Source organism: Phoenix dactylifera, chromosome 2 (genome assembly GCF_051530095.1).
Source record: "Phoenix dactylifera cultivar Ajwa chromosome 2, Ajwa_hap1_PhDact_Kaust_v1.1, whole genome shotgun sequence".
NCBI lineage: Eukaryota > Viridiplantae > Streptophyta > Magnoliopsida > Arecales > Arecaceae > Phoenix > Phoenix dactylifera.
Genome location: NC_143191.1, coordinates 14,243,277 through 14,269,325, shown reverse-complemented (window position 1 = coordinate 14,269,325; position 26,049 = coordinate 14,243,277). Strand labels below are relative to the sequence as shown.

Genomic DNA, 26,049 nt, shown 5'->3' with positions numbered 1-26,049 from the left:
AATAAAATAATTATGATCAAATAAAAAAATGAATACATACAACTATATCTCTCGACTCGTCCCGGACAAAGGTGCCATCTCGGTGAGTGTGGGTCATCTTATAAAACTCTACCTCACCAGGCTCCCTTCCATGCTCTACTATCTACACATACGGAAAGTATATGGGCAAAACTATATATCATGATACGTGCTATATGTTAGTAGAGTTTCAAATAGTTTCAAAAGAACTTACGAATTCATTTCTACGTCTCGCATAACTCTTCGAGCCTGAAGTATGAGGAACTGCTTGAGATGCTCGGGCAGCTCTACCAATATTAGAATATGTCTGCCAAAATAAAAGCACACAGTATAATATGATTCAATGTATATATTTGCAATCTATATTAGTAATAAAGATAATAGAAGATATTGAAACAATATACATGACCTGTCCTCTTTCAGAAAACCAGTAGTGAACAAGCTCCCTCCACTGCTGAAGGTATACATCAGGAGGAGTCACACGAGCAACCTCCTCCTCTGTCATACCCTCGCGCTTGAAGTCCGTCTTCAATTTTGCTTTATATTCTTTCCATTTGCGGTTGAGAGACTTTAGCACCCAATCATGGCTCTCTGGAGGGAGTACAAACTTACCCTACAACAAGGTACAGAATGTTATAATAATATTAAACCTCTAAAATAAAATTATGGTACAAAGCAAATTAACATACAGAAGGTGTCGAATTAAAAAGAATAAATTCAATTCATTACCTCTATAAGTTTAAGAAGCTCAACCTTATACGAAGGAAGCATGTCATTCCACTTCGTATAGTTGAGCGGACACAGCTGACCCTTGCGTGCAACCGATCCTAAAAAGCTTGATAGTAGACTTCCAGCTCTATTGATGGGCTGCCCCAATTCGTTGCATCGGATGATGATCTTCTCACCCGGAGGAAGCTTCCACACATCCTTTGCTTGAGTGGGTCCCCGTCTCGTCCTCACCGTCCCTTGTCCATCTATTAAAATTAAATAAAATATGTCTTAAAAAGTTGAAGACAAATATGAACATAAAATATGAAATATTTTATTGAATTACCCTGAATCCGGAGCTCATCCTCCGGGCAATCAGCAGGAGGCTCGCGCTGAGATCCTGACTCGTGCTGCTGATGCTCACATGGCTGCTGGGACTGTAGGGACTGATCAGAAGTAGATCCCACCTAAGAATGCTGGAACTCCACATCTCTAAATCGTCTCCCTCGGGGCATATTGTTACCTGGTATGCACAAAAAAGAATCAATATTTGGTTAAATGATAAATTTATACTAAATAAAGTTCCATTGCCATGGAGGCATCATCATCTTGCTAGAAATTTTAATGCTTTCATGGTCGTAAACATATTACTGCATGGTTGTAAGACTTGAAAAGAATGACATCAACTTTTGGTTGTTAGACTTGAAAAGAATGAACCAAATTGGACACGACATGCTACATTATAGATGTTCTTTTTGCTCTGAAAGAGACCACCAAGCTCAATTAATTGACACCACAGTTGGAGAGCATACAGAAATGATATCTGTATTCAAGATGAAGGATATATGTAAATGCAAGTGGGCAACACATACTATGCTATTTTAGTTCTTTTTGTCATGCCACTGCTTCCACTTGTCTAATCCTTGGAAATGAACATTTCTTTTCTTTCTCAGGGCATATATCAGGCAGCTAAGGATTACTGAAAGCAAAGAATCTCTACATAAAAAACAAAGCGAAGAATCTCCGAAACATGGATTGATGTTATGTATGGGAGAATGACTCACCTGCAGATATGATACTGTTCTGTAAATTACTTAACTCAATTGTCCAGAAACATTTCTCTGTTTTTGATAAATAAAACTTTTGACTCTCTTCTATTTCTCGCCAACTTGTGTACTTGGTTATTGGATACAAATGTTCCAGCCAACTTGTTTGGCACATGCATTCTCTGTGTTTGTACAGGATTATGAGTCGTGCTTGATGTAATATCTATTGTAGATGAGAGATGCCTAATGGTACACTGCTAGTTTCTATTGTAGAAGCGATCCTAGAAGCTTCATTGCACCTAACTCGTTTCTATGAGCTTGCTTCAGAGCAATCCCTTTGTGCAACCTGTACCATCTTCAACATTGAAAAAGTCAAAAAAGAAAAAGAAAGAAATTCTGAAAGAAAACACTGAAACACAAAATGCTTCAAAGGTATGCAATCTGTTAGAGAAGTTTTAGGTCTGGAAATTATCTTTTATATTTATTATCTGTTCTTGATATCTTCAGGGCGAGGATTCAGCTACCACAGTCCATGACATATGGAACGAAAAAGGTTCTTTCATGATTAATATGCCCAGCACTGCTTTATTATAATTACCTAATGTTGACTCCATTCTGATCTTTTTATCCCCCTTCAAACTTTGCAGGTGAAGTGCGTGCCAAGGCCAAAAAGGTGAGACAATCATATCTCATATTTATGATCTGATGACTCGTGAACAAATAAATTATTTAAACATTTAGTACTTCTGAGGAAGCCTAGAGTTACATGGCTGCTCGAAGCATGCAATTTCCATCTAGGAAGTCCTTAAAAAATACTACTGAAGTGAACTTAAACAACGTGAAGCTTTTCATGTGGTCTCTGTCTTCTTGCATGACATGAGATGTTTTCCAACTAAAGGAAAGTAAAATTAAGATCTTGATTTACCTATTGTTGCATAGTGCACCTTGTCATACGTGGCATGCTTTGCCCAAGTGATGGCCATGATGATGACATTATACCTCCACTTTGTTCTTAGGCCATGCTAGGATGGCTACTGTATCCTATTTCCTTTGAAGGTGATGTTAAGTATATCACTAAAGTCAATCATAGCAACAGGGAGTACTGTGAAACGAAAGACATATAGCTCAATGGTCAGCACTATGGCGCCGAAAGCATCAACCCAACAGAAAATGCTGAAGAGCTGGATCCACCTGTTACATTCTTCCAATAATTGATTCACAAGCTACATTGAAAAAGTTTGAAACTAAAAATGAAAAAAGCACCTACAAGAGCCAGTTCATTTGCAAATTTCAATTATGACTCACAGACAGGTGCTTGGTGATATCTTGCTTTCTTCATGGGAAAGGATCATGCGGCAACTGTCTGAATCACCGTTTGATTCTTTCCCTATTATTCTACCTGTAGCTTGCCACATAAGTTCATTGTTATTATTTGCAAGATTAGATTGTGCATAAAAGATTCTTAAGAGGGTGACTTTGTATTTTTTTCTTGTTCTTGAAATTATGGAATTCATAAAGTTCGTTAATAACATTCTTGGGATTTGACAGAAGTCATCCACCTCTCTTATTCCGGCGGTTGAAGTGGAGCCACCAGGATGTTCATTCAATCCTCCATTTGAGGCTCATCAGGTATCTCGTGGACTTCCTAATGCGCTATAACATTCCAGTTATATGTAGCTCATCAAAGAGGCTGGTTAGAGGCTAGTTAGATAAGATAGTCTCATTTCTCTCAAGTTCTGTCCATGATATGAGGGTCAGTTGTTTTTTGTTTTGCTTTCTTGCTTTGGATATAGGATTCGTTGGCCCGAGCTGTTGCAGATGAGATGCAAAAAGTTTATAAAAAAGAATTGGGACCTCAACCAGTGCCACCTACAGTTCCTGGTGAAATAGTGGCTGAAGTAGATGTGAGTGTAGAAATTCCTCTCTCTCTCTCTCTCTTGCTTTTTTGTATAATTTGTATAGAATCTTGAAATTCTATACAAGCTTCAAACAATTTACTTAGCCTAGCTACTGGCTTGCCGCTGAACCTTTAATTCATAACAAATTTCTAAGGTAGGTAGCTCTTGGCTGAAACTATCTACCACAAAACCTAAATTGACAGAGAGAGCACGGAAGGAGACCTAATCATATTTTGTAAATTGTCCCGTAGTTTATGCCCATGGCGAATAAAGATCTGATCCTAAACAATAGGAAGAAGACTAAATGAACGTGACCACAGTTTAAACCCATGCTTCAAATCCTCAGACTTTAATATATTACATACCAGAGAGGAAAATCGCAAGGCTTAAAATAAATACATGGTTGAGGATACTAGGATCACTTACCTCAGACGACGGCGAGGTCGACGGTGGCCGAGTAGCTAGGGCTCGGGATGGAGGATTGATGTCGGCGCGCAGCTAGGGCATCGACCGAGAGAGGATGGGCAGCAGGAGGAGGAGGAGGAGGAGGACGAGCAGCAGCAGGAGGAGGAGGACGAGCAGCAGCAGGAGGAGGAGGAGGAGGAGGACGAGCAGGAGGAGGAGGAGGAGGAGGAGGACGAGCAGGAGGCTTACCTCAGAGGAGAAGGAGGAAGACGGCAGCGGCGAAGCACCGGCTCGCGATGGAGGTGGGAAGTCGGCGCGCGCACAAGTAGGGCATCGACCGAATTTTAGAGGGGGCTAGGCGAACGGAAGGAGGAAGACGGCAGCGGGGAAGCACCGGCTCTCGATGGAGGTGGGAAGTCGGCTCTCGATGGAGGAGAGGGGGCTGGGCGAAGGGTTGGAGGGTTTGATGTTTTCTAACGACGCTTTTATGCGTCGTCGTCTTTTTAATCTTTTCCCGACGCTTTTAAGCGTCGTTGTATGTAAACCTTTCCCGACGCTAGAACAAAGCGTCGGCAAAGGCTGGAGCTGAGCCAACCTTTCCCGACGCTTTCCCCTAGCGTCGGGATAAAAGAGTCGGCAAAGCTCATATTTGTTGTAGTGTAGTAAGGTATCAGCATTCGGAGGTCCATCTACTTTGGTAAAATGGATTTCTAGACCATGCACACTCATTAGTCAAAAAATACTCTACTTCATAATTATAACACACAATAAGCTCCCTTTGGAGAGATGATTGTGTGTAATAATTCCTTAATACTTCTTAATCCCTTTCAAAATTAAAAGAACAAACCTACAAATCTCAATGGATGGTCCACTTTGGTGACCATCATCCATTGAAACTCACAACTCTCCAAAAGAATGGAGATCAACTAGCTATGCCTATAAATCCATTCATTAAACTTGAATTTTTATAAACACTATGCAGGAGATTAGAACACAAAATAAACAAACAACCATAAATCTAAATAGAAATGATTGAAATGTACCTTGATTTCTCCTTGATCCCTGTCTCCTTAATGGGATAGGTGCCCCTTAGAAATGTAAAAATCTTGATCCTCTAGGGTTTTTCTACAGACCTAAATATATAGGAGTGGAGTGGGGACCTACCCTAGTTAGTAATGTTGATGGATCTATCCAAAATAACCATATGATTACAAATTAACTATAGACTTCTTAAATATTCATTCAGACAACAATTTAGCTCGTATTGCATAATAAAAAATTAAAATCAGTCCATAATCAATGAAAGTCCATCTTTATGAGAAATTCCAACATATTGAAGAGACGAGAATTTATCAAAGACATGCTATTTGAGAAGCAAAAGCATACAAAAAGGCCCATGGTGCAGTTCAGTTGACGTTGATACAGTTTATGAGTTCTACAGGATTTCTAATGAGATGATTGATCGACTGAAACAAGTTGGATACAGAGGCCAATGACATCCTTAGTCCTTGCAAGACATTGATGAAGGATTGAATGAATGCGCTTTGATTCCACATTTCCAAAGCCTACAATTTGATTGTGAAGAATCTTCGTGTGTGCGAGGATCGTCGTTGCACCATTAAGCTCTTGCATTTCCTACTTCTTGAAATGCAACTACTAGTACTTCTCAAGGTCAAAATGGTTTGCTTTGCGATCAACATGCTGAAGTTCTCACCCACTTACTTAAATCCAAACATATTCCAAACCAAGCTCATCCCCCTCCTCCCTCCAATCATATGGCAGGATATATTGGAGCATCATTATCATACGCGACCCAAAATGACAAGGGTATATGTGATAGAGATTTGCACTAAATAACTGTGTGCAGAGCAGTCTAGTTAATCTGTTCTTGATATTCAGCGGGATGGTTTCACTGTCTAAGTGCTTTACAGACTTGGATTAATCTGTTCAAAGGTAATCTCCGGTAGAGTTGAATAAATTCTTTATTTATTGCATAATTCAAGTACAGATTGATCAAGTTTACAAGCCTCTAATTTTATAGAGATTTTGATCACAATCATAGAATAGTAATTGTGAAGCATCAAGGAGTCAGTGTAGTACTTTTTACAAGGCTTTTGTTCTCAAGATACTGTCCAAACGGGTTCCTTTCTTTACATAATGAACAGGGAAAAACAAGTAGAAGTTAATGAGGCAAAAAGAAAGAAACTGAGAGGGTGCTTGAACTAGACCAGTGAGCATAGAAGTTGATTCCCTGCCCTTACAATGGTGTGTTGGGAGATGACTCAGAGGTAACTCCAAGATGGGAAGGCAATACAAGACCATTTGCAAGTTTTTGGAATTCTTTTGGTTCCATCCTCATCAGAAAGAATGGTGAGACCAAGTTAAATGGAGAATTTATGAATGACATGCACTGCAAGAAGAGTGGAGAGCAAGCTGATGATAACCATATCCACTTATTATGGTTTTAGTGTCATTGTCATTGTTGATGGTTCTCATGTCAGACCTACTAGTGCAATATCTATATACTTATGAGATATCTATATTACCTTGTAGCCAAGAATGTGGCCCATTTGACAACAGTCATGCCAAGATCATGTGTTCTGTTATTTGCAAAAAAAAATTATTGATGTTTGGAAACCTAGATAGTTTATCTTTTTGAGAAGTTTAAAATCCTAGATAGCTTATAAAGCTATATTGCTCTCCAGATTGAGTATAGTCCTTAGTCCAGGTTGACAGAGAATAAGAAGAGCATCACCCAACTGAAATAATGTTGCAATAAGCTTCCATCCTCATTGAAATATTTTTTTGGAGTGAATTGTATACATGATAACCAAATTACTTTGTAAATTTTTGATGTGCAAGAAATCTACAAGACCCTACATGGTCACAATGATTATGATAGTAAAAAAGAAGCATCAATGCGGATGTTGTTTCCCATTATCTATTCCCAAAATTTAAACTTGAACCATAATGTGACTTCTCCTACTTAATAAAGAGGAAAGATTGGTTTACATGTTCAATTTGTTGGTTGCAGCAAAAGATTTGATATGTTTGTACTTCTCGTTCTGCCAATATCCACAATGGTTGATATGAAGAGAAACCTCTGAATTCCAGAATAAGCACACGCAATTTCTTGATCATTGGAAGCTAATGATTCCATATCATGCATGTTAGAACCAGCAATTCTCCATCTAGTTTGGTAAGAATAGAGGCCTCTCAAATCCAGAATTATAAGTTTGTATAATTTTTTCTTTTGTACGAATAATTATTCATTTATATATCAAATTCAATACATTTTTCCAAGGGTACCAAGTATGTACACTGTTACAATTCTAACATATATGCTTTTTCACATGAGCCTAAGTGTATGTGAATGGGGAAAAAATATTTTTTGTCCAGCATTCTAAGTGATACAAATTCTTATCGATCACGAAGCAGCAACAGGCATCTCCCCTTCAAAACCAGTGAGCTCCGGCAAACAGGATTGTGTCTTCAAAAGCTGCTGGTTTTTACAGACACCTAAATCATTTGACAGCTTTGTACACAACTGCAGAACCAGCAAATGAGCTATCCAAGTCAGTGATAGATCGAACTAATATTTTGCCAGTCAAACTTTAACTTCAAAACACTGATCTTACGCAAGCAACGAAGCAGACTTATGCATGCAAGGACACATACACAAACAGAGAGCGTAATACCTGTCTGTACAATGAAGAATCTCCATATGATTTCCTTAGTTCGACAACATATATAGATGGACCGAGCTCAAACACCTGATTTCAGAACACTTGGTTAGCTTTCAGGTATATAAGATATTCGATTAAGAAATATGTAATGCAAGTTGATACGGTAATAATCATCACAAGGTGATGCCAATGTGGCACAGACAAACATTGAACCAGAGAATGAACTAAACAATATCTACCTCAGCAGCAACGGAAAGGGATCTCACGGTCTTTGCACCCTTGAATTGTTGCATGACTTTCAGCTGCAAACAGGCAAGCTAAAATCTTGAAGCTCTGAAAGTTTTATATTATACAGGGAACTCAGATATATGATTGAATTGGCAGAAGAAAACCCAATATATAAACCTTTCCATGCCCCCTCTGGACTTGATACCCCATTTCTGTAACAATATCTTCAATCTTTTGAAACAAATCCTTCGGCGGATGATTGGATGTGAATCTGATCTTCCTTTCAGAAACATCCTGAAATATCCAAAATGATGATGAATGAATGAATTTTACTAATGGTCACATTTTTTTGTGATCGTTTCATTTCAATGTTCAGCCATATTTTGGCAATAATGCATCAGCAGTTCGCAGAAAGTGATCCTAATGACAGATGTGACTATTTTATGATGGTTTTGTAGCTTTGCAGGAAGAATCTATCAAATATAGTGATTCTCACTGGGCAGGTAAAAAGCTATCATGGTCAAGACAATATATCTGTGAACTAATCATGGAGATTACTCTGTTCCCATTGATTGAGAAACTAAATAAAGAGATATTGAACAGATAAGGAAGAAGTTTGATCTCACCTCTTTTTCGAAAAAGCCAGAAAGATCAAGGTATGAAGACATTCCAATAAGCTCAAAAGCATTGATGTGGGTGGGCGACAATGGAAAATCTCCCTCATTATGCTTCAGGAAATAAAAGGATAGCTTTCAGTTTCCCATCCAAATCAGCAATATATGAGAAGAAACTAGTACCTAATATCATGCCATAAGCACGTCGTACCTCTTTAATCAAGAGGGCTGCATCATCAATGCTCATATATTCATCATCATCATTCGGAATAACAGGAGTATAATCTTGCTTAAACCACTCATCTGCTTTAATTTCAGCTACATTTATTCGGGTGATAGGATTCGGATCGATAATTCTCCGTAAAAGGTTTCGAGCACCAGGAGATAGCCATTTAGGGATCCGGGTATCTCCCTTGAATATCTATATCAATAGAGAAAATCATGATCAGGAGATTACTGAAATAACATTAGTGGGTCAAACTTATCATTAATTCCTTCTTTGTTTTATATACCTTCTGATAGAGAACAGCAAGATTTCTATCGTCGAATGGAAAATATCCCATAAGAATAACATATAAGATGACACCACAAGACCAGATATCTGACCTGGCACCATCATACCCTCTGTTGGCAAGGACCTGCAAACGTTGTCATAAGAACCTCTAGATTAATTGACATTATTATAAACATGAACATTTCATCTCTGACAAGAGATATTATAAAACTTTTCAGTTACTACCTCCGGGGCAATATAGTTTGGACTGCCACAGGTTGTATGAAGCAAACCATCATTCCCAAGATGCTGAGGTAAAGCACTGAGGCCAAAATCAGATATCTTTATGTTCCCTTTTGCATCAACAAGAACGTTCTCTGGCTGTAAAAAAACAATTTAAAAGCATAAGCTAGTATAAATTACTATAGTTTCGATACGCCAAATCATTACAAGAGATTGGAAGACAGGATTAATGGACCATAAAAATAGAACATACTAAAATACTTCAGACTAATATGATCATTCACCTTTAAATCCCTGTGATAAACACCCTTATCATGGCAATAGCTTATAGCATCAATTAGCTGCTGGAAAAGCTTTCGTCCTTCTGGTTCTGGCAGTTTCCCTTTCTGTGCCTTCAACATCCAACAATGAAAATAATTCACTTCAGAATTACTCAATAAGATCGCATGTAATGTCAAGTAGAAGTAGGCAAAAAAATTGTTCGTGTACCAGAGCTCCTTACAATTTTATCGAATAATTCGCCACCATTCACATACTCAAGGACCATGTAAATCTTAGTTTTGCTCGCTGAAACCTGCCAGACAGAACAATCATCAAAAACCAAACTAGAATGCAGTATATCTCTTATGTGTAGTTTGTGTCCTATATGTTATAGATGTCGCATGACTAGAGATTGAATGGAAAATATATGTAGATCAGGAAGTTCAGTAAAGCAAACTCATATTGCTGCAGGACTTGCAAAGTCCTGCAATTCCATTAGCTAAGACCATGAAGTAACATTCAATCATTTTCAGTGAACAGTATCAAAAAGGCTGATAAAAACCAGTCTTCTAAAGCAAACTCATCTTACTGCAGGAATTGCGAAGTCTTGCAACTCTATTAGCTAAGACCATGAAGTAACTTTCAGTCATTTTCAGTGATCAGTATCAAAAAAGATGATAAACCAATCTTCTGAAACTCATATTCCCACAAAAAAATGTATTTATATTACTATTGGATTGTTGTAGCTAGACAACAACTCTGCAGCACCTTAAATACTTCCCTTGGAGGTATTGTTGGTGGCCACATGGACCAAAGGCAGGACACGCTGGAACACTGTAAGTGGGCGTGGCCCAGCCTCTAAGTTGGACCCAGAGAAGAGACCGATGAAGGCTTAGTTGGATCACATGGCCGGGACCCACTGAATTTCTGCACAATATGCGTGAGGTGGGGCCACAAATAATTTGGGTCCATTCGGTTATAGTGCGATCACGCAGTGATCATTACCACAAAAAGAACCTTCGTCAAACAATTCTGATCGGTGTAGTGTTGCTATCCCTACCAACCGTCGGATCTGATGGGCATTTCGGCTCACGTGTCTGACGAGACGGGTGCTCCCCCACGTGCATTTGCGGGCCCCACATGAAGCAGCTCATCCACCAAGAATGATGGTAATGGTAATTAACAATACTGCCACGGGGTGGGTCCCACGTATCCGAAAGACTTGATCCGACGGTCAGGATCAAAGCATATTTATTTACTTAAAAAACTCGAGATATCGAAACACGGTAGCTCGATTCCTTCCTTCCCCGCTTCGTCGGCCGGCCCGACTCTCCCCCTCCCCACCAAAAAAAACTCATGAAAACTTCCCACAATACCAAAAAATGATTAAAAAATAATAAAACTTCTTCCCAGAAAGGGCTTGAGAATGGGAACGAACCTCATACAATCGGACGACGTTCGGATGCTTCAAGAGCTTCAACGTTCCAATCTCCCTCTTTATCTGCATGAATCTCAACCTTTAAGGAGGGCGGAGAAAGAGATAAAGAGAAGGAAACAGAAGGTTATTCCGAGAAAGGGCCTGCCTACCTGGTCGTCGACCTTGAGAGATTGAATGCGCTTCCGGTCAAGAATTTTCACGGCGACGGCCTGCCCGGTCTCCACGTGGCGCGCGTATTTCACCTTCCCGAAGTTCCCCTCCCCGAGCGTCCTCCCGATCTCGTACTTTCCCAGTCGCATTCCCTCCCTCGCCGGCGACCTCCCTTTCCTCTTTCTCGTCTTCTCTTCCGATGACGGTGACGGGATCCGAATAATAACTTCGCGTGAGACGAAGGGGTTCTTATATAGGCGTGGACGGTTACTGGATCCCTCTTCCTGCTTCCAAAACGACGACGATTAGGTAACAATAGAATAATCCCCAACAAAGAGTTCTCGTCACCCTGGGACGGTGACCGCCCGCGATGCCAGCTGCGTGGCGCCATGTGGCGGAACGCTATTCGCCGGGGCCCCCTCCGAGGACGGTGCGTGTATCCCAGGATTAGGACTAATACAAAGTTATATAGCACAATCCAGATACGGTCGCCAGTTCATGCGTGCACAAAAAAGGCATCTTGTTTGCAATTTACTGAAACGCCCCTGTGATTAACTGCTAATGACTAGTGGATTAGGCCTTAGAGCAGAATATTATAATCCACGGAAGTTGTCGTGTTTCTGGAATGAGGTTGAGGTTTATCTCCGTTTGGCTCAGCTAATAATGGCTACTAGCTAGGTTAGTGATTGCTTTCTATTTTCTAATTATATACGGGCAAGTGGGTTCGATAAGAGCCGCAGGTTTACTAGGGTGTTCTAAAGCAACATTTTATTGATCTCAAAATATTCGGAACTCCATCATTTATATATCTACCTGCATGGGTCTTCAAGTAACTGGTGGATGATCCAACGATGGGTTTGTGCAAAGGAAGGTGAAGTTTTTCGTGCAAAAGATACGCCCCTTTTCTATGAAGATCATATATATGCATCCATATTGGTTGGTCCTCTCTAATTAATTTGAAATTGATTTATTAGATTTTTTTAATTTGAATCAAGGCTCAGGTTGATCCTCCATGCATCACAGACTTGGCAACTAGACACAAGGAGATGAAGGGAAGCTTGATTATATCAACTAATTAAGCTAGCACTCTACAATTCATGGCATGATTTATTATTTCGTACCAAACCTAACTTCAGTACATTATGGTGGCAAGACCAATACAGTTCAATTTGTGTGCCCTTAGAAGAAATCTAAATAATTATTATTTCATTTTTTGTACTTTCCCTGTATTAGAACTCCTTATTACTTGAAAGATAGTGGCATAACTTAATTGTTAAGAAAAACTGATCACAATCTAATCTACACCATTCAAACCATAGACCAGGTCAAACCTTCTTAGACACATAAACAAGATAGACAAATAATATTTAGACCTAGTCATTGTTCATAATTTTCATCCATACAATGATGACTAAGTGTATATAACTTCATGGACAAGAAAAAGCAATCTCCATCTAAGAATTTTCTCATTATCATTACCTAGCATATTGTTAACATATACTCCCCATGAATCCAGAGCCTTCAAATTTGTAGACCAGCCCAGCCCCCTCTCTTAGAAGTACAAAGAAGCAAAACCACACACCAGATATGGCCAGCTACCTACATATATCATCTCATAATGGTGTAAAGTTTCAAAGCTTTTTCTGTGTACAACCCCAACACTAGCAAACGGTCAATTGGAGCAATTTTTTGGAAGCTTGCATGGATTCCGACTACAGGGAAAAGCTGTGGAGCCACCTTAAAGAAAGCAACAACGCCCGAAGCCACGCTGCCCTCGCATTCACCGTCCCCATGGCCAGCCAAAGTTAGTAGAAAAAGCTACACTAGCACCCACATGGATGCACCCACGGAAACACCTACTCAAATACACGTAGGGCCCACGTTGTTGGTTGCTTTTCTTTTCTCATTGTTGAAGGCGACCAATCTGGGCTCGACGTGGGAAAATGCGAGCCACAAGTAAGCTGAGACGTAGCATGGGATGTATAAAAGTGGGGCTAGATGACGTCTCGTTCGCTTCGTTCCCGCGCAGATTTCTCGCGGGGATCGTGACGCTTCCGGGTTCGGGTTGCATCTTTTGCGCCAATTTGAAGTGCTTTGCGATCTGTGTGATCTCAATCCAACGATTGACATCGTGAAAGAAGATGAATCGTTCTTTCGCGTGAAAGACACAATCCGAACCCGATGCGTCCGTTTTAATTCACCAAACACAGTTTATTGGACGGTTTCGACGATTCACGGGAAGAATGTGATCTCTCCGAGTTCCAAGAGAGCTAAAGCAATCTCTTTTTGTTGTTTTTATTTCTATTTTCTATTTTAAAAATAACAAATATTATTCATTTTTTTAAAAAATAAAATTATTAGAGTAAAATATTGCCGATGCCTCTCTTTGCTTCCATGGCGTCTACCCCCCACCATTTCAGCCAAACATTTATTTATTTATATTTAATGCAAACTACAATTAGATTATATATTTTTATTACAAAAATACTTATAAAATTGAGGAATAAGACTGGTTTTTGTGTTTGGAAGGGGATATCCATTACTTTTTTTTTTCTTATTTGTAGTACTTTCCAGATTGTAGATATGAAGAGAACTCTGAATATATGGCACTAGGCCAAAAAGTGAGGACTCAGGGACCTACTTTAACCAAAAAAAAAGAAAAAAAAAAAGATCATTCAATGGATGATTCGCTTCCTTCACGCAAAGAGTTTTTCTTCTTTTTTTTTGTAAGAGAACCACTCATTCCATACTAAAAATCGCACGCAAGAACAAGTTCAGAAGCAAAAGGAAAAAATTTTAAAAGAACAGAATAAAACTCGCTTACCCGCAGCGCGCTGCAAAGGTGGCGGAACGGCGACCAAGGAGGCAGCAGCGGTGCAGGAGGGTCAAGTGGTTGCGGTGGGAGTCCGGCAAGGGAGGGGTCGCAGCTTCTCATTTATTTATAGGCCGGGAGGGCTTCTCATGAGTGCGTCCCGCGTGAGAAAAGTAGGCCTCGCGTGTCATGTGTCTATTGGAAGGATTTGCGGATATATAATAATTTGCAATTATGAGACGAGTTGTAAATAAGTTCTAACGTAAACTAGCAGTATGTGACTGCTGTTAGATTTTTTTCATGCTCATTGTAATGATCATAAATACTTATTGTTATCGAATGTCATATATTTATAGAATAAATTAGGGGAAGTTGAGGTAATCATCTTGGATGGATTGCCTGGAAAATTATTTTTTTTGAGAATAAATGATTCAGAAAAGTATATCTTGGACTTTTCTTTAGCTTGATATTGGCCCCTATGTAATTTTTGCATGTATATATATGTAATTCTTAAGAAAATTATATTTATGTGTTTATTGGCTTTTTTTTTTTGAAGGAAAAGGGTTGCACCCCACCCAACCACTCAATTGTATGCAAAGTTGCATACCATAGGCCTATAATGACTTTACCAACTTGATAAATTAATAACCATGTATTTATTGGTTAAAAAATGAAAATTCATATGAGTTCCCCCCAATACTAGAAATTTGTAAATATGCCTAAATTTGTTTTGTCATTCTAAGTGTGATCTAGCTAAGAATTAAAGAGAAATCAACTTCTCTATTAACTTTATTGTCCTTCACTATATATATACTTTTCTAAAGCGTATAAAGGGGTGTGTTTGAAATTTTGAGTCCTTCAACTTTTAGTTATAAATAAGCAAGAAAACATATTGAGGAAAGTATATGCGCAAATATATTTAAAAGGATAAAGCTAAAATTATCTATATATCTATATCTACAAGTGTAGACTTTTGTTGGGTTATATATATTCATATTTCATGTTAAAGTAAATAAATTCTTTTGATGAATAAATACGAAAAATTTCTATTAATTTTATCGAGTTATTATTAAGCTCCAAAACATAATACGAGGTTGGCCCATTTTCCTAATTGGACAAGCTAATTAAGTATTTTGGTGCAGTTGTGGCATTACTCTTCTAAAGTTTCGAGCAATGCTCAAAAGATGCCCTCTTCAAAAATGTGCTGAGCATTATAATAAAAATAACAGCTACTATGTATCCAATCAAGACTTTTATTTGGAGTAATTGTTCTCTAAGTAAAACGTCGTTGTTGTAAAGGCCATTATTATGGCTTAATATGCAATGACATTATTTGGTTCCATCTTTGTCTATGAAACAAAACATTTAGGTTTATTGAGAAGAAGTTTTGAATTTTTATGACAATGATATGTTATTTAATCGGACATGTGAATTTTCATTATAATGCGATCGGCGATTTAAACACTCGTTATTGTATATAAAACAGTAATTGGTTTTCTTCTTTAGTTTGGTTGTGTCATAGTGGTGGCCATGACCCATGCATTCATCAGAAGTCAAAACAAGTGTTAATCTGATAACTACGTTTGTCTAACTTAGTTGCTTATCTTTAGGCCTTATCTTGCAGCCATGGTTTACCTTCACCTAAAAAGTGACACGTCCCAGGTTCTCAGAAGGCTTGCAGTAGACAAAAACAAAAGAATTCCAAATGTTACCAAGAGTTCACACGTGTACACATCTATTAAAAAACAAAAAAAGAAAGCTTTTCATCAGCCACGCGTGGTAAAGCGTGTGAACTATAGAAAACTTCTTTCTGCTATCCAAACCAGCCCTCGCTTAACATGTGTAGGATTAGAAGTCCGCGTTTGTAAACTATCACGAGTTCTCTAATAAATTAAAGGTTCCAACAAGCATGTTTCACGTTAGGAAAGGATTTGTTGAAGCCCAAGATACGGTTATATGGAATTCAACCAGGCTTTGGTTCCCTCGTTACTCGGAAATGAACCATGACGTGGCTTTGTTTGGAAGTCCTACATGCACGGGATTCAATTAATTATATCTTATTAGGATTGAGTGAAGAACTCGTGGGTACATTTCCAGGAGACATGATTACAACCACCATGTCCTCCTTTTGCTCCCTCTCTCATTAGGAGACTAGGTTGATGGCTAGTGCTTCTACTTTTCTCTGCGTCGACCCCATCGGTTGCATGTCTTTCACCTAATGCCAGTGGTTTAATTGAGCCTTCACACGAAAAAGTCGGACTGATTGATATGCGTGGATGGAGAATTTAGAAAGCTGTTTAAATCATTTGTACGAACAAATATAATATTATTGGTGGAATGCCTAGCAATAGACTAGCCGCAAGAATTGGCCTAATTGGGCCCATCCCAAATTGAAGTTAGCAATGCCCACCAACTTCAATTGAAAAACTACAAAAAAAAAAAAAAAAAGATCGAAACAATTGGGATAAGGCCACCTTAGCCGTGGCCGCTGAGGATTCGTTGGCTGGAGCGAACGGCCGGCGGCCGTTGGGGGCCACTACAACCGGCAAACGGTCGCTCGATTAGAGCTTATCACCTCTCTCAAAATTCCTATAAATTTTCGAGTCCCCTCCGCTCGATCTACCTCAGAAGCTCTCCTCCCTTTTCCTTTTTCTTCTCCGGTGGCCACCGCACCACCTGAGCCGAGCACCGCCGTCGAACTCCCGTCTTCCCTCTCTAGAAGCCCTCTATTGGCATGTTTTTCCTATTCCGGGCCTTGCCACTGCAAAGCTTGTCGGAAACGACCACTTCCGGTCGAGCTCCATTACTGCCACTGCCCTTGGTAACCCCCTCCCCTCTTTCATATGATTACATGACGAATGAACTCGGACTTGAGTCTCCATTCTCTTGCTTTTGAGTCAAACTGTGACTTTCTCGGGCTTGCCACCTCCACCAACCACCACCATATAAAAGAACTTCCAGCCACCTCCACCGGCCACCTCCACCAGCCACCGCCATCAAGAGGACTTCCAGCCCTTTTGACGGGCTGCCCCAGTTCGTTGCATTGGATGATGATCTTATTACCCTCACGAAGCTGCCACACATCGTTTGCTTGAGTGGGTCTCCGTCTCGTCCTCACCATCCCTTATTCATCTATTAAAATTAAATAAAATATGCATTAAAAATTGAAGACAAATATGAACTTAAAATATGAAATTTAAATCGAATTACCCTAGATCTAGAGGTCATCCATAACAACATCCTCCCTCGGGTAATCAGCAGGAGGCTTGCACTGAGATTAGGACTCGTGCTGCTGATGCTCACAGGGATGCTGGGACTGATCAGAAGAAGATCCCACCTGAGAATGCTGAAACTCCACATCTCTAAATCGTTTCTCTCGGGGCATGTTGTTATCTAGTATGTACAAAAAAGAATCAATATTAGTTATCCTCTATTATTAGCAGCACTAATGATAGGTCGAATGTTATGAACATTTGTCAGAGACATCTTCAGCTACAAGATGGAGGGTGCAAAAGTTCAGCAAGCCTCCTACTACTACTTGAATAACAGCCAATTAAGCTTTTAGTTCATCACTGATATTTCAGTTCATTACTGAGACGACCAATATATCAAGCTTTCAGAATCACTTTCTTTGTCCACCTTCTTCAAAATTATTTTTCTAATTAAACAGATATATTTCAAACTAAGAGGTTTCCATTTCTCTTTTCCTTCCAAGAGACTTCAACAATTGCAAAAGTGGTGGGATCAAGCATTAATGTTCTGGAATGCAATTCATTGGCAAATATCTTTACTTGATTATTTGAATATTCATGTCATGACATCAAGATAAAGGTTTCATTGTGGCTAAATTGGAGAGGGGAAACTAACTTAATTTAATGATTGCATCTCAGTTTTAGAAGTTCATCAGATAATTTAATGATTGCATAGCTCTATTCTAATTCTTATATACCAAAAAAAATCAAATTGATAATTTAAAACCTAGAGTACATGACTAAGCATAGAAGAATAAAGGAAAGATAGTGTATTACCTCGGGCCGGTCGGTCGACGCCGGTCTCCGGAGAGGAGGGATGTCATGAAGCTCGATTGAGGCTTGAGGGCTGCTCGGTCGGCGCCAGAGAGGAGGGAGGAGGAGGAGATCCTCGGGTAGAGGTGAAGCTAGAGAACAAATTAAAGAAGAAAAAAACACTCACAAACACACGAACAAGAGGAGGCAGAGAAGGAGGAGAACAAGCGAGAAGGAGATAGAGAAGGGAGGAGGAGAAAAATACCTCAGGCGGAGAGGGTTGGGGTTGGTTGGTCTGCACCAGAGAAGAGGAAGGAGGAGAGGAGGTTGGAGTTGGACGGTCGGCATCGGAGAAAAAGAAGACGGGGGCCAGGGTAGCGCCGGAGAGGAGAAAAAGGAGAGTAGCTGGGGCAGAATGAGGGCTTAGGGTCGGGCGCTAGGTTTGGAAGGGTCCTCACCTTCGACGATGCTTATAAGCATCATCTTAGCTCGACGCTTATAAGCGTCGCGTCTTAGGTCGGAGACAATAATGACGCTTAGAAGCGTCGTCTTAAGTCCACTCCCCATGCTTCCCAACGTCGTCTTCGCTTGAGGACTATGACGATGCTTTTAAGTGTTGTCTATTCTTTTAAGTTGCTGACGCTCATTAGAAGCGTCGGAAAATTTTGGCGCGGGAGCCAAATTTACCAACGCATCTCCCTAGCGTCGGCATTCAAGAGTCGGCTATGCTTCTCTTTTTTGTAGTGATAGTTACCGTCGCCGCCACTGCCGGCTCTCCGAGGCCATGCTGCTAGACCTTCGGCAACACCTCAGCCTCTTTCCTCTCCTCTTCCCTCTCTTCCTCCCCATTTTCTTCTTCTTCTTATTTCTTCTTTTTCTTCCCATTTTATCTTGATTTATTTATTTATTTATTTGAAAAATGATTGACTTTTCTAGCTGTTATTTCCTCTTTGGTATGTAGATTAGATGCAGGGATGATTTGTGCCATTGACAACCAAGACCAAACCAGACCCTTGATTTAACCCAAACTGAGATTCTCTCTCTTCTTCCTCTTTCTCTCTCTAGGTAGGCTCAAGAATCTTAGTATAAGCCTTGTTTTTCTTTTGGCTCGGATCCAAGTTGACCTGGTGTGGAGGCCCTAAACTGCTCCAGTATCCAAGTGGTAGACTGACCCATTACCTCTGCCCTTGCCGGGTCTTTTTGAAATTCGACCACTATTGATCTTCTTTGAGTTATCTAATTCATGTCTGAACCTAACCTGTTGAGTTCATATTGCTCGGATCGATCCAGGAAGTCGGGCATTACCATTTGACCAATCTGATTTAGGAGCATTAGGTTGTATCCCCAATAATATTTTAATTTTTGACTTCCCTTGGCTTCTGAGATGACGATAAAATTAATTATATTTTAATGACATTAAAATAGATGAACTTGGCTTGTCTAACTGAAGTAGATTTTTGAAGCAAGAAAAGGTAAATACTCTAATTCTTCAAAGTGTATTTTTTAAATTTTTTATAAAATATTAATTAAATTTGATTATGATATCCATTTTATACTTGGTTAAACAAGTCAGGCATGTGACGCTTACGATAGTAATTATTTTAAAATATGTTATGTGCTATGTTAATTTGAAAAATATGATTGGGTAAATTATAAAATTTGTTTCATATGTATGTATTCTCAATACGGTTATGATCTGACCTATGCCACTGGGTTATGTGGCCATAGCCTGATGTTGGGTTTCTAGTATCAGTTTATGAAAATAATAGTAAACTCCAAAAGAGATATATGTATTATTTAAAAAATAATTTATTTTCAGTCAATATCTTGATCTTTAACTAATTATTTATTTGGCATGCTTAGACCCACTATAGGGTATTATATTGCTTATTGGGCTAGTGTAGCTCATTATCTTCTTTTTTTTCCTATTTTTCAGATCCAAATTCATATTACTCGGGACTTGGGGAAGTGCACTAGTTTTTTTTGAAGATATTTTCAGTTTTTTTTTTTGGAGTTCCAGTTAGACTATTTAGACTAGTCGAAAATTTTATTTGATTTAAATAAATAATTAAGTATATGTTGACTTATGTCACTTTGGAATAATTGATTGTAAGAATTGTTTGTATAAGATCTTGAAAATTAATTTTCAAAAATTATTGCTTTGATATGATCTGTAGCCTTGCATGCTTGTATAGTCTGCCATCCAGGTAGGCGGCATTTGTTACGCTTTGAGTTTGAGGCATGACACTAGTAGCAGGCTTTATCATATCATATAGATGTGATTGTTCTCAAAACATCCTTGGCATGTCCATTAAAGTAATATGGATGATTATGGACTTCTAACCTTATCATAGATTTATTTTAATATTTATATTTCTGGACATGAGAAATACACCATCCTTGTTTCGCTTCATATTGTGAATACTAGTACAGGATATGTGCAGTGCTCATGAGCCAGCCTTGCTAAGGTCCAAGTTGCTTGGGATCCCAAACAGCATTTGTATTAAGGGAATAGATCATACATAACCTGCCTAGCATGACAAGATTTTACTATTCTCTTGTAAATGTTGTCAATGTGTTGACTTTCAATATGGCAACATGTCTGCCAAAATTGAAGAAACTAATTACTAATTGGTAGCTTATGATGTAGGAGATACATGCTAATTATTGGAGGTATTTCATTTCAAAGGTGCAATATGGATGAAGTAGTATAATGATGGTGCTACATTGATAGTATCTGAATTTTACCATTAGAATATATAGTAAAAATAAAAATATAGTAGTAGTTATAACTGATATTTGAAAATATAAGATAGTCAACTTGCTTGTCTCTCCTCTCCACACATTTCAAGCTGAATTAAATAAAGTATAGTTTTTGAAAGAAACTTTGGCAGTTCAACTACTTAAAGTAACTTAATAAGAGTCAAATTCTGTAATTATGGTCAAAGCTAACCTCAATCTCCTCTCTCATTAGAAAAAAAAAATCTATGCAATCTTTTTTCTCTCTTACTTTATGTTTTTTTTTCGCTGGGGGGTGTTAGGGAGCATGTCATTGAATTCTTGGACATACATAATTTTGGTAAAAATGTATTGACTGGATGCTATGCTAGTTATTGCCAACTAGGGTGGTAATTAATCAAGATTTGTCTGTCTGCATCAACTTATCTGAAATAAATAGTTTGATTGAGGGTTTTCTACAATTGAATTTGGTATATATGTTAGCCTATATCAACCTGATTATAAATGAATTGGTTATAGGTTGAGCCTATAGAATAAATTCTTAAAATGCTTCACCTTTTGGGAGGGTGTGGAGGAAGATCTAGCTTCCATTCTATATCTAGCTCAAAATTGCCTATGGACCTCATCAAGCGAACAAAGAGTAGATGGTACTAGTACATAGGATAACTTGTTGTCACTATAAAAAATTAAAAAGAAAACAAGGGAGAGAATTGCAGGAGAGTGAGGCATGCATATGTATGGTTGAAAATAACCAAAGTTGAATGGAATTCAACCAAATAGCGAATTTTAAACATCGCACTTGTATGGTACTCAACCAATCTCTAATGGATAAAGACATCATTAGGACATGGGATACTCTATTTTAACAAGTTGTTAGTGAAAACGATTAAGGGAAAACACCTCGAGAAAGGTCCAAAATGCCAAAATGTCGATTTCCTTTTAATATACAAAATAAGCAAAAACATCTCTAGAAACCAAGAAGAAAGAGGATGTCACATGCAAAATTTATATAGTAACATCAAAATCTTTTTAATATGTTCGTTTGTTTTCAATTTTTGTATATCATGCAGGCATTTAGATGGGAAAACATAATTATCATGTATGGCTTGGGAGTTAGGACACCTCTATGTTGGTAATATTGATTGGACCAAATAAGAAAATGTTAACTTTACATTTATGCAAGTGGGTTAGCATGCTCTCATCAACGAGTAAAGCGCATTTAAATAAATTATAATGTGCAACACATGTCCATACGCAAGCTGGCTATACCAGCTCTAATCCTTGTTTTTTAATTGCTTTGGAGATGTGTTCCACTATGGAGATGACACCAATTTATGCAACCTACTCCCAAAGTTTTACATGTCACGGGCGTCTCGATGCCAATCACTCGATCCAAATGGTTCATTTTCAGGGTTGTTGTCAAGCACTAATTACTTTCGAATGGAAGATATGAACACACATGTATCGCTCACAATTTTGTACATCATGAGGCCAATATTAATGGACAAAAAATGAATATACTTATGAATTTGGTAGGAAAGCAAACCTAGCCTCTCATGTCTCTACTGTGGGGTCTATAGCTGATGACCACAGCTGTAAATAGCTTTCAGCAGTTGTCTATAATGCATTATTAATCTCATCTGCTGCCTTATTGCCAAGGTCATATGATGGGAAAGAAAGCAGCTCTTCATGAGGAATCAACGGACTGAGTTCAAACTACATTTAAGAGGGTGAGAGCTAAGTCATTCAACTATGAGGGGGGGAATTGTATCATGATGGAGAACCCTAGTGATGGAGAAAATTAGCAAGGTATTTGTTATGGAATACTGTCACTCCTTTGGAGTGTATTTGGATCTCTTGCAGGAGAAATAGATAAAGATCACAGATGATTGATCTTGTCGTTATTTTTACATGATGCAAGTTCCTTATTCCATGGATCAGGTCTGAATGTTATGCAACAAGATCCCTCAAGTCAGCTTCTTCTGGCGTACTAAAGATATCTTTGCTTACGTAGGACAGGAAACAAACCAGAAAATCTTAATTAATTGAATCATGACCTACTACCATGCATGCAAGTAGGTCCCCCATATAAACTTACCTAGATGAATCAGAATCTAACTAAAACATGAGTTCCCAATGGCCAAAAGTGCTATTCAACACACGCACGCACGCACGCGCACGCACGCACGGGTAGAGGTCACAATGGAAAAGAAATAGGCAATGTCTTTGGTCTCCAAAAACATTGCTAGTGCATTTGGCTCACGACCTGAATTAGAATCAGAGTAGATTGGAAGGAAATTCGGAATGGTCATATTCTCCGATGTGTTTGTAACTTGAACCAGTATAAAAGTTAAAAACTTGAAAGAGGCTAGATTGGGGTTTGAGGATTGGGGCATTTCCATTCTCTCATGGAATCAAAATAGTTGGCCAAGATTTCAATATTTGGATCTCTATATATTGGTGAGATCTTGAAATTCTTCAATTGCTCTCAAACTTTTTTTAGCTCCTGTTTTAGTCAAGATGAATGGAGATCTTGATTGATACATGTTGTCTTATCTTTTAAGAACTTTGATTATAGTTGAAACCTTGACTAGTCCTTGCTCCACATCTCCATTTTGGTGTAAAGTATGTTGGACTTGTTTCACTTTAAGCCTTCAAAGAGATCAGGCGCATATTTAATCTAAAAAAACATTACACTTGTATTGGAACCCTAGTTTCTCCCATGAAATCATAGGAAATGAAAAATAAGCTTCAACAGTCTTTAACTACCTTCTCACAGTGATGGCTCTCCATTATATTTTCTATATATTTATGAGCATTAAAATGATACTGTACAATAATGCTAATACCCATATTTACCATGTTTTTGTAATTCATTTTTAATCATTATATTAAATTTTCTCAAATAATCTTTTATCACATTCCAAATCATATCATGTTTTATATATATTCTTTGCAAGTCCTTGTAAAAAGTTCATAATGACCACCAAAATGCAACAACAAAACAACTCAATAGAATTAGATGTATCGGCAAAATAATCATTCTATATAATGCATATAATGTTATAATGATTTATAGTGATTTCTGAAGATAACTATTTTCAGTCACATCACCTATTGCTGGACATTGACAAAGTCGTAGCCTTAGCTCGTGATAAGCATCGCTTCCAGATCCCATATAATTCTACTTTAATGTGGAAAGCTACCGAAACCGACCCAACCATTAATGCCAACCAAAGACCACACCCTCATCTTGGATAGCCTAAAGCATTTGCCATAGCTTCATAAGTGGTTCCCAGCGAACCGGCGGTCTCTTACCCTGAAGTGGGAAAGCAAATCTCAGTAGTAAAGGGCTAAAGGCCAAGACATTCACATAGCTAGAATAAATGCCATTTTGTTTTCATTACTTGTTCTTGCAATCCCTTCCAAAAATAAGATTGGGGCTGGTTGTACCTTTCGCACAAAAGAATGATTCCTCTTTTTGGCACAATGCCAACCATTAAATCGTGCAATAGCTACTTCAAGATCTCCAACGATTCTTTCGTGCGAAATTTTTGTGGTGTGAGCCAATGCTATTAATTGTGACGGCCGGAGGGGGGCATATAATCCTTCATATTGATTTTCCATTTAAAATTTTGAAGCATATGTGGATGCCATGCATTTCTTTAATTTGGTTTTATCTTGCCATTGCTTTCTTTTTAGATTGATGTTGCCTTCGTAGGGAGGTGTGCATGTGGAGAGGGCCCTGCTTCCACGTAGTCCTCGAGCAACCTGTGAGATTAATCAGTGAAGCTGGGTTGTTTCTTATTCCCTACAAGGAGCGTGAGTTGTCTTGCACTCAAGGTATTATTTTGACTTCCTGTGCACCTTATATAAAACATGTTGGTCCTACGTGACCATCAAACGTTTGTTTAAGTTTCACTGTGAAAGGAAATGATTAACTTAGAAGCTACACTCAAAAGAACTACACATGTAAAATGGAATCCTTTATCAATCTTCCCTCAATGACATGCGTGCATGGTGGAGTGACATCGGATGAGGAATTCTTTTTGGCTAGATTACATTAGTGTAGCTCGATCGTGAAGACAAAAGGATTAAGCTAACATGCTGCTGGTTCCACCCTGTGTACAAAAGTTTCTAGTAGTACTTGAGCAGGTCCACACTTATTTGTGGATCTAGCTGGGTTGTTGAGCTTGGGCTGGACTTCAATTGGAACCAGTTCATTATTGTACTTAAATTCAAGCTGTAATCTGGTCCAAAATTATTCTGCCTGTAGAGTTAGGGTTCGATTTTTGGCTGAAACCTGGTCCAAATTATTCTTTTGCACACCTATACTCCAAAGCCATGTGAATTGTCTTATTAGGAATCAGTGACGGCATGATGTAATTCTTTCCTTAGAATGAACGATCATTCCCCGGGTTCCGTCTTGTGTATCCTAAGATAAGTGGAGGAAGGTTGTCAAGATCATTCACTAAGCAAGGTAGATCAAACAACTCTGAAGGATCATTCACAAGCACATGACTGATATATATCCGCCGCATCACAATGATTATAAGGCTTCTATTGGCCAAACAGGTTTTTTACATGGAAATCACCTTCAAACAACTCTCCAGCACAAAAAAAAAAATCTTTTGCATGAATATCCTCCTAAATATCGAATTTTTTATGAATACGCACTCAAAATTAATATTTACATGGATAACATCGTAAAATATTTATTTTGTTATTTTACTATTTTTTATCTTTATTTTTGCATATGTATCCACGCCATCTAACACCGTTAAAAATTAACAGTTACAAATTAAAATAATGAAAATATCCTTAATGGGTAGATATGCAAAAAGAAATATTTATATGGCAATCTCAATGGAGGATACAAAAATAATTTCAAAATTTTATTTTATTTTTAATTTAAAAAATATGGTTTTTATTAATGGTGTTAGAAGAACTGTTATGTTAGGGGCATTTGTGCAAAAATAATGTTTTATGAGGATACAAAAATAAATATAAATTTTAAAAGGGTATTCACACGAATTTAAATTTTTAGAAGGGTATTTATTCAAGCAAAAAAAATCTCCAAAATTAAAAAAACAGATCCAAAATACCACCTTATACTTCCAAATTCAAGAGAAACCTTTTGGTGCAGAGGCAGAGATGGGCATCGGGCCGTGCCGGCACGGTCCGATGCCCGGCCCAGGCCCACCGGGCTACAGACCAAACGGGCCGTGCTTGGCACGACCTGCTTAACCTAAAGGCTAAGCCCGGTACGGCCTGTCTGTCCAAAAAAAATAGCCGTATGGGTGGCC

At 38.5% G+C, this 26,049-nt stretch overlaps 2 protein-coding genes across 3 annotated transcripts; one reads left to right on the top strand and one right to left on the bottom strand.

The window, feature by feature from the left end:
- Nucleotides 1–2,067: 2,067 nt before the first annotated feature.
- On the top strand, nucleotides 2,068–3,742 carry LOC120112062 (ribosome biogenesis protein NOP53-like). The gene is made up of 5 exons (XM_039130649.3): nucleotides 2,068–2,204; nucleotides 2,280–2,325; nucleotides 2,420–2,445; nucleotides 3,321–3,401; nucleotides 3,566–3,742. Exons 1-5 carry the CDS (start codon nucleotides 2,085–2,087, stop codon nucleotides 3,740–3,742), a joined length of 450 nt encoding a protein of 149 aa, XP_038986577.2. The 5' UTR covers nucleotides 2,068–2,084.
- A 427-nt stretch (nucleotides 3,743–4,169) lies between these two features.
- On the bottom strand, nucleotides 4,170–14,169 carry LOC103707696 (CBL-interacting protein kinase 1-like). 2 transcript variants are annotated; one of them, XM_008792284.6, is made up of 13 exons: nucleotides 14,013–14,169; nucleotides 11,188–11,472; nucleotides 11,039–11,101; nucleotides 9,842–9,913; nucleotides 9,624–9,731; nucleotides 9,343–9,477; nucleotides 9,116–9,241; nucleotides 8,815–9,024; nucleotides 8,616–8,717; nucleotides 8,167–8,283; nucleotides 8,001–8,063; nucleotides 7,774–7,848; nucleotides 4,170–7,622 (listed from the first exon to the last, which is right to left on the bottom strand). In XM_008792284.6, the coding sequence occupies exons 1-13, from the start codon at nucleotides 14,121–14,123 to the stop codon at nucleotides 7,503–7,505; spliced, it is 1,587 nt and encodes a 528-aa protein (XP_008790506.4). In that variant the 5' UTR covers nucleotides 14,124–14,169; the 3' UTR covers nucleotides 4,170–7,502. The 2 variants fall into 2 exon arrangements, with proteins under 2 accessions (XP_008790506.4, XP_088571556.2); XM_088715430.2 differs by lacking the exons at nucleotides 11,039–11,101; nucleotides 11,188–11,472 and having other exon boundaries at nucleotides 14,013–14,075.
- Nucleotides 14,170–26,049: the final 11,880 nt, after the last annotated feature.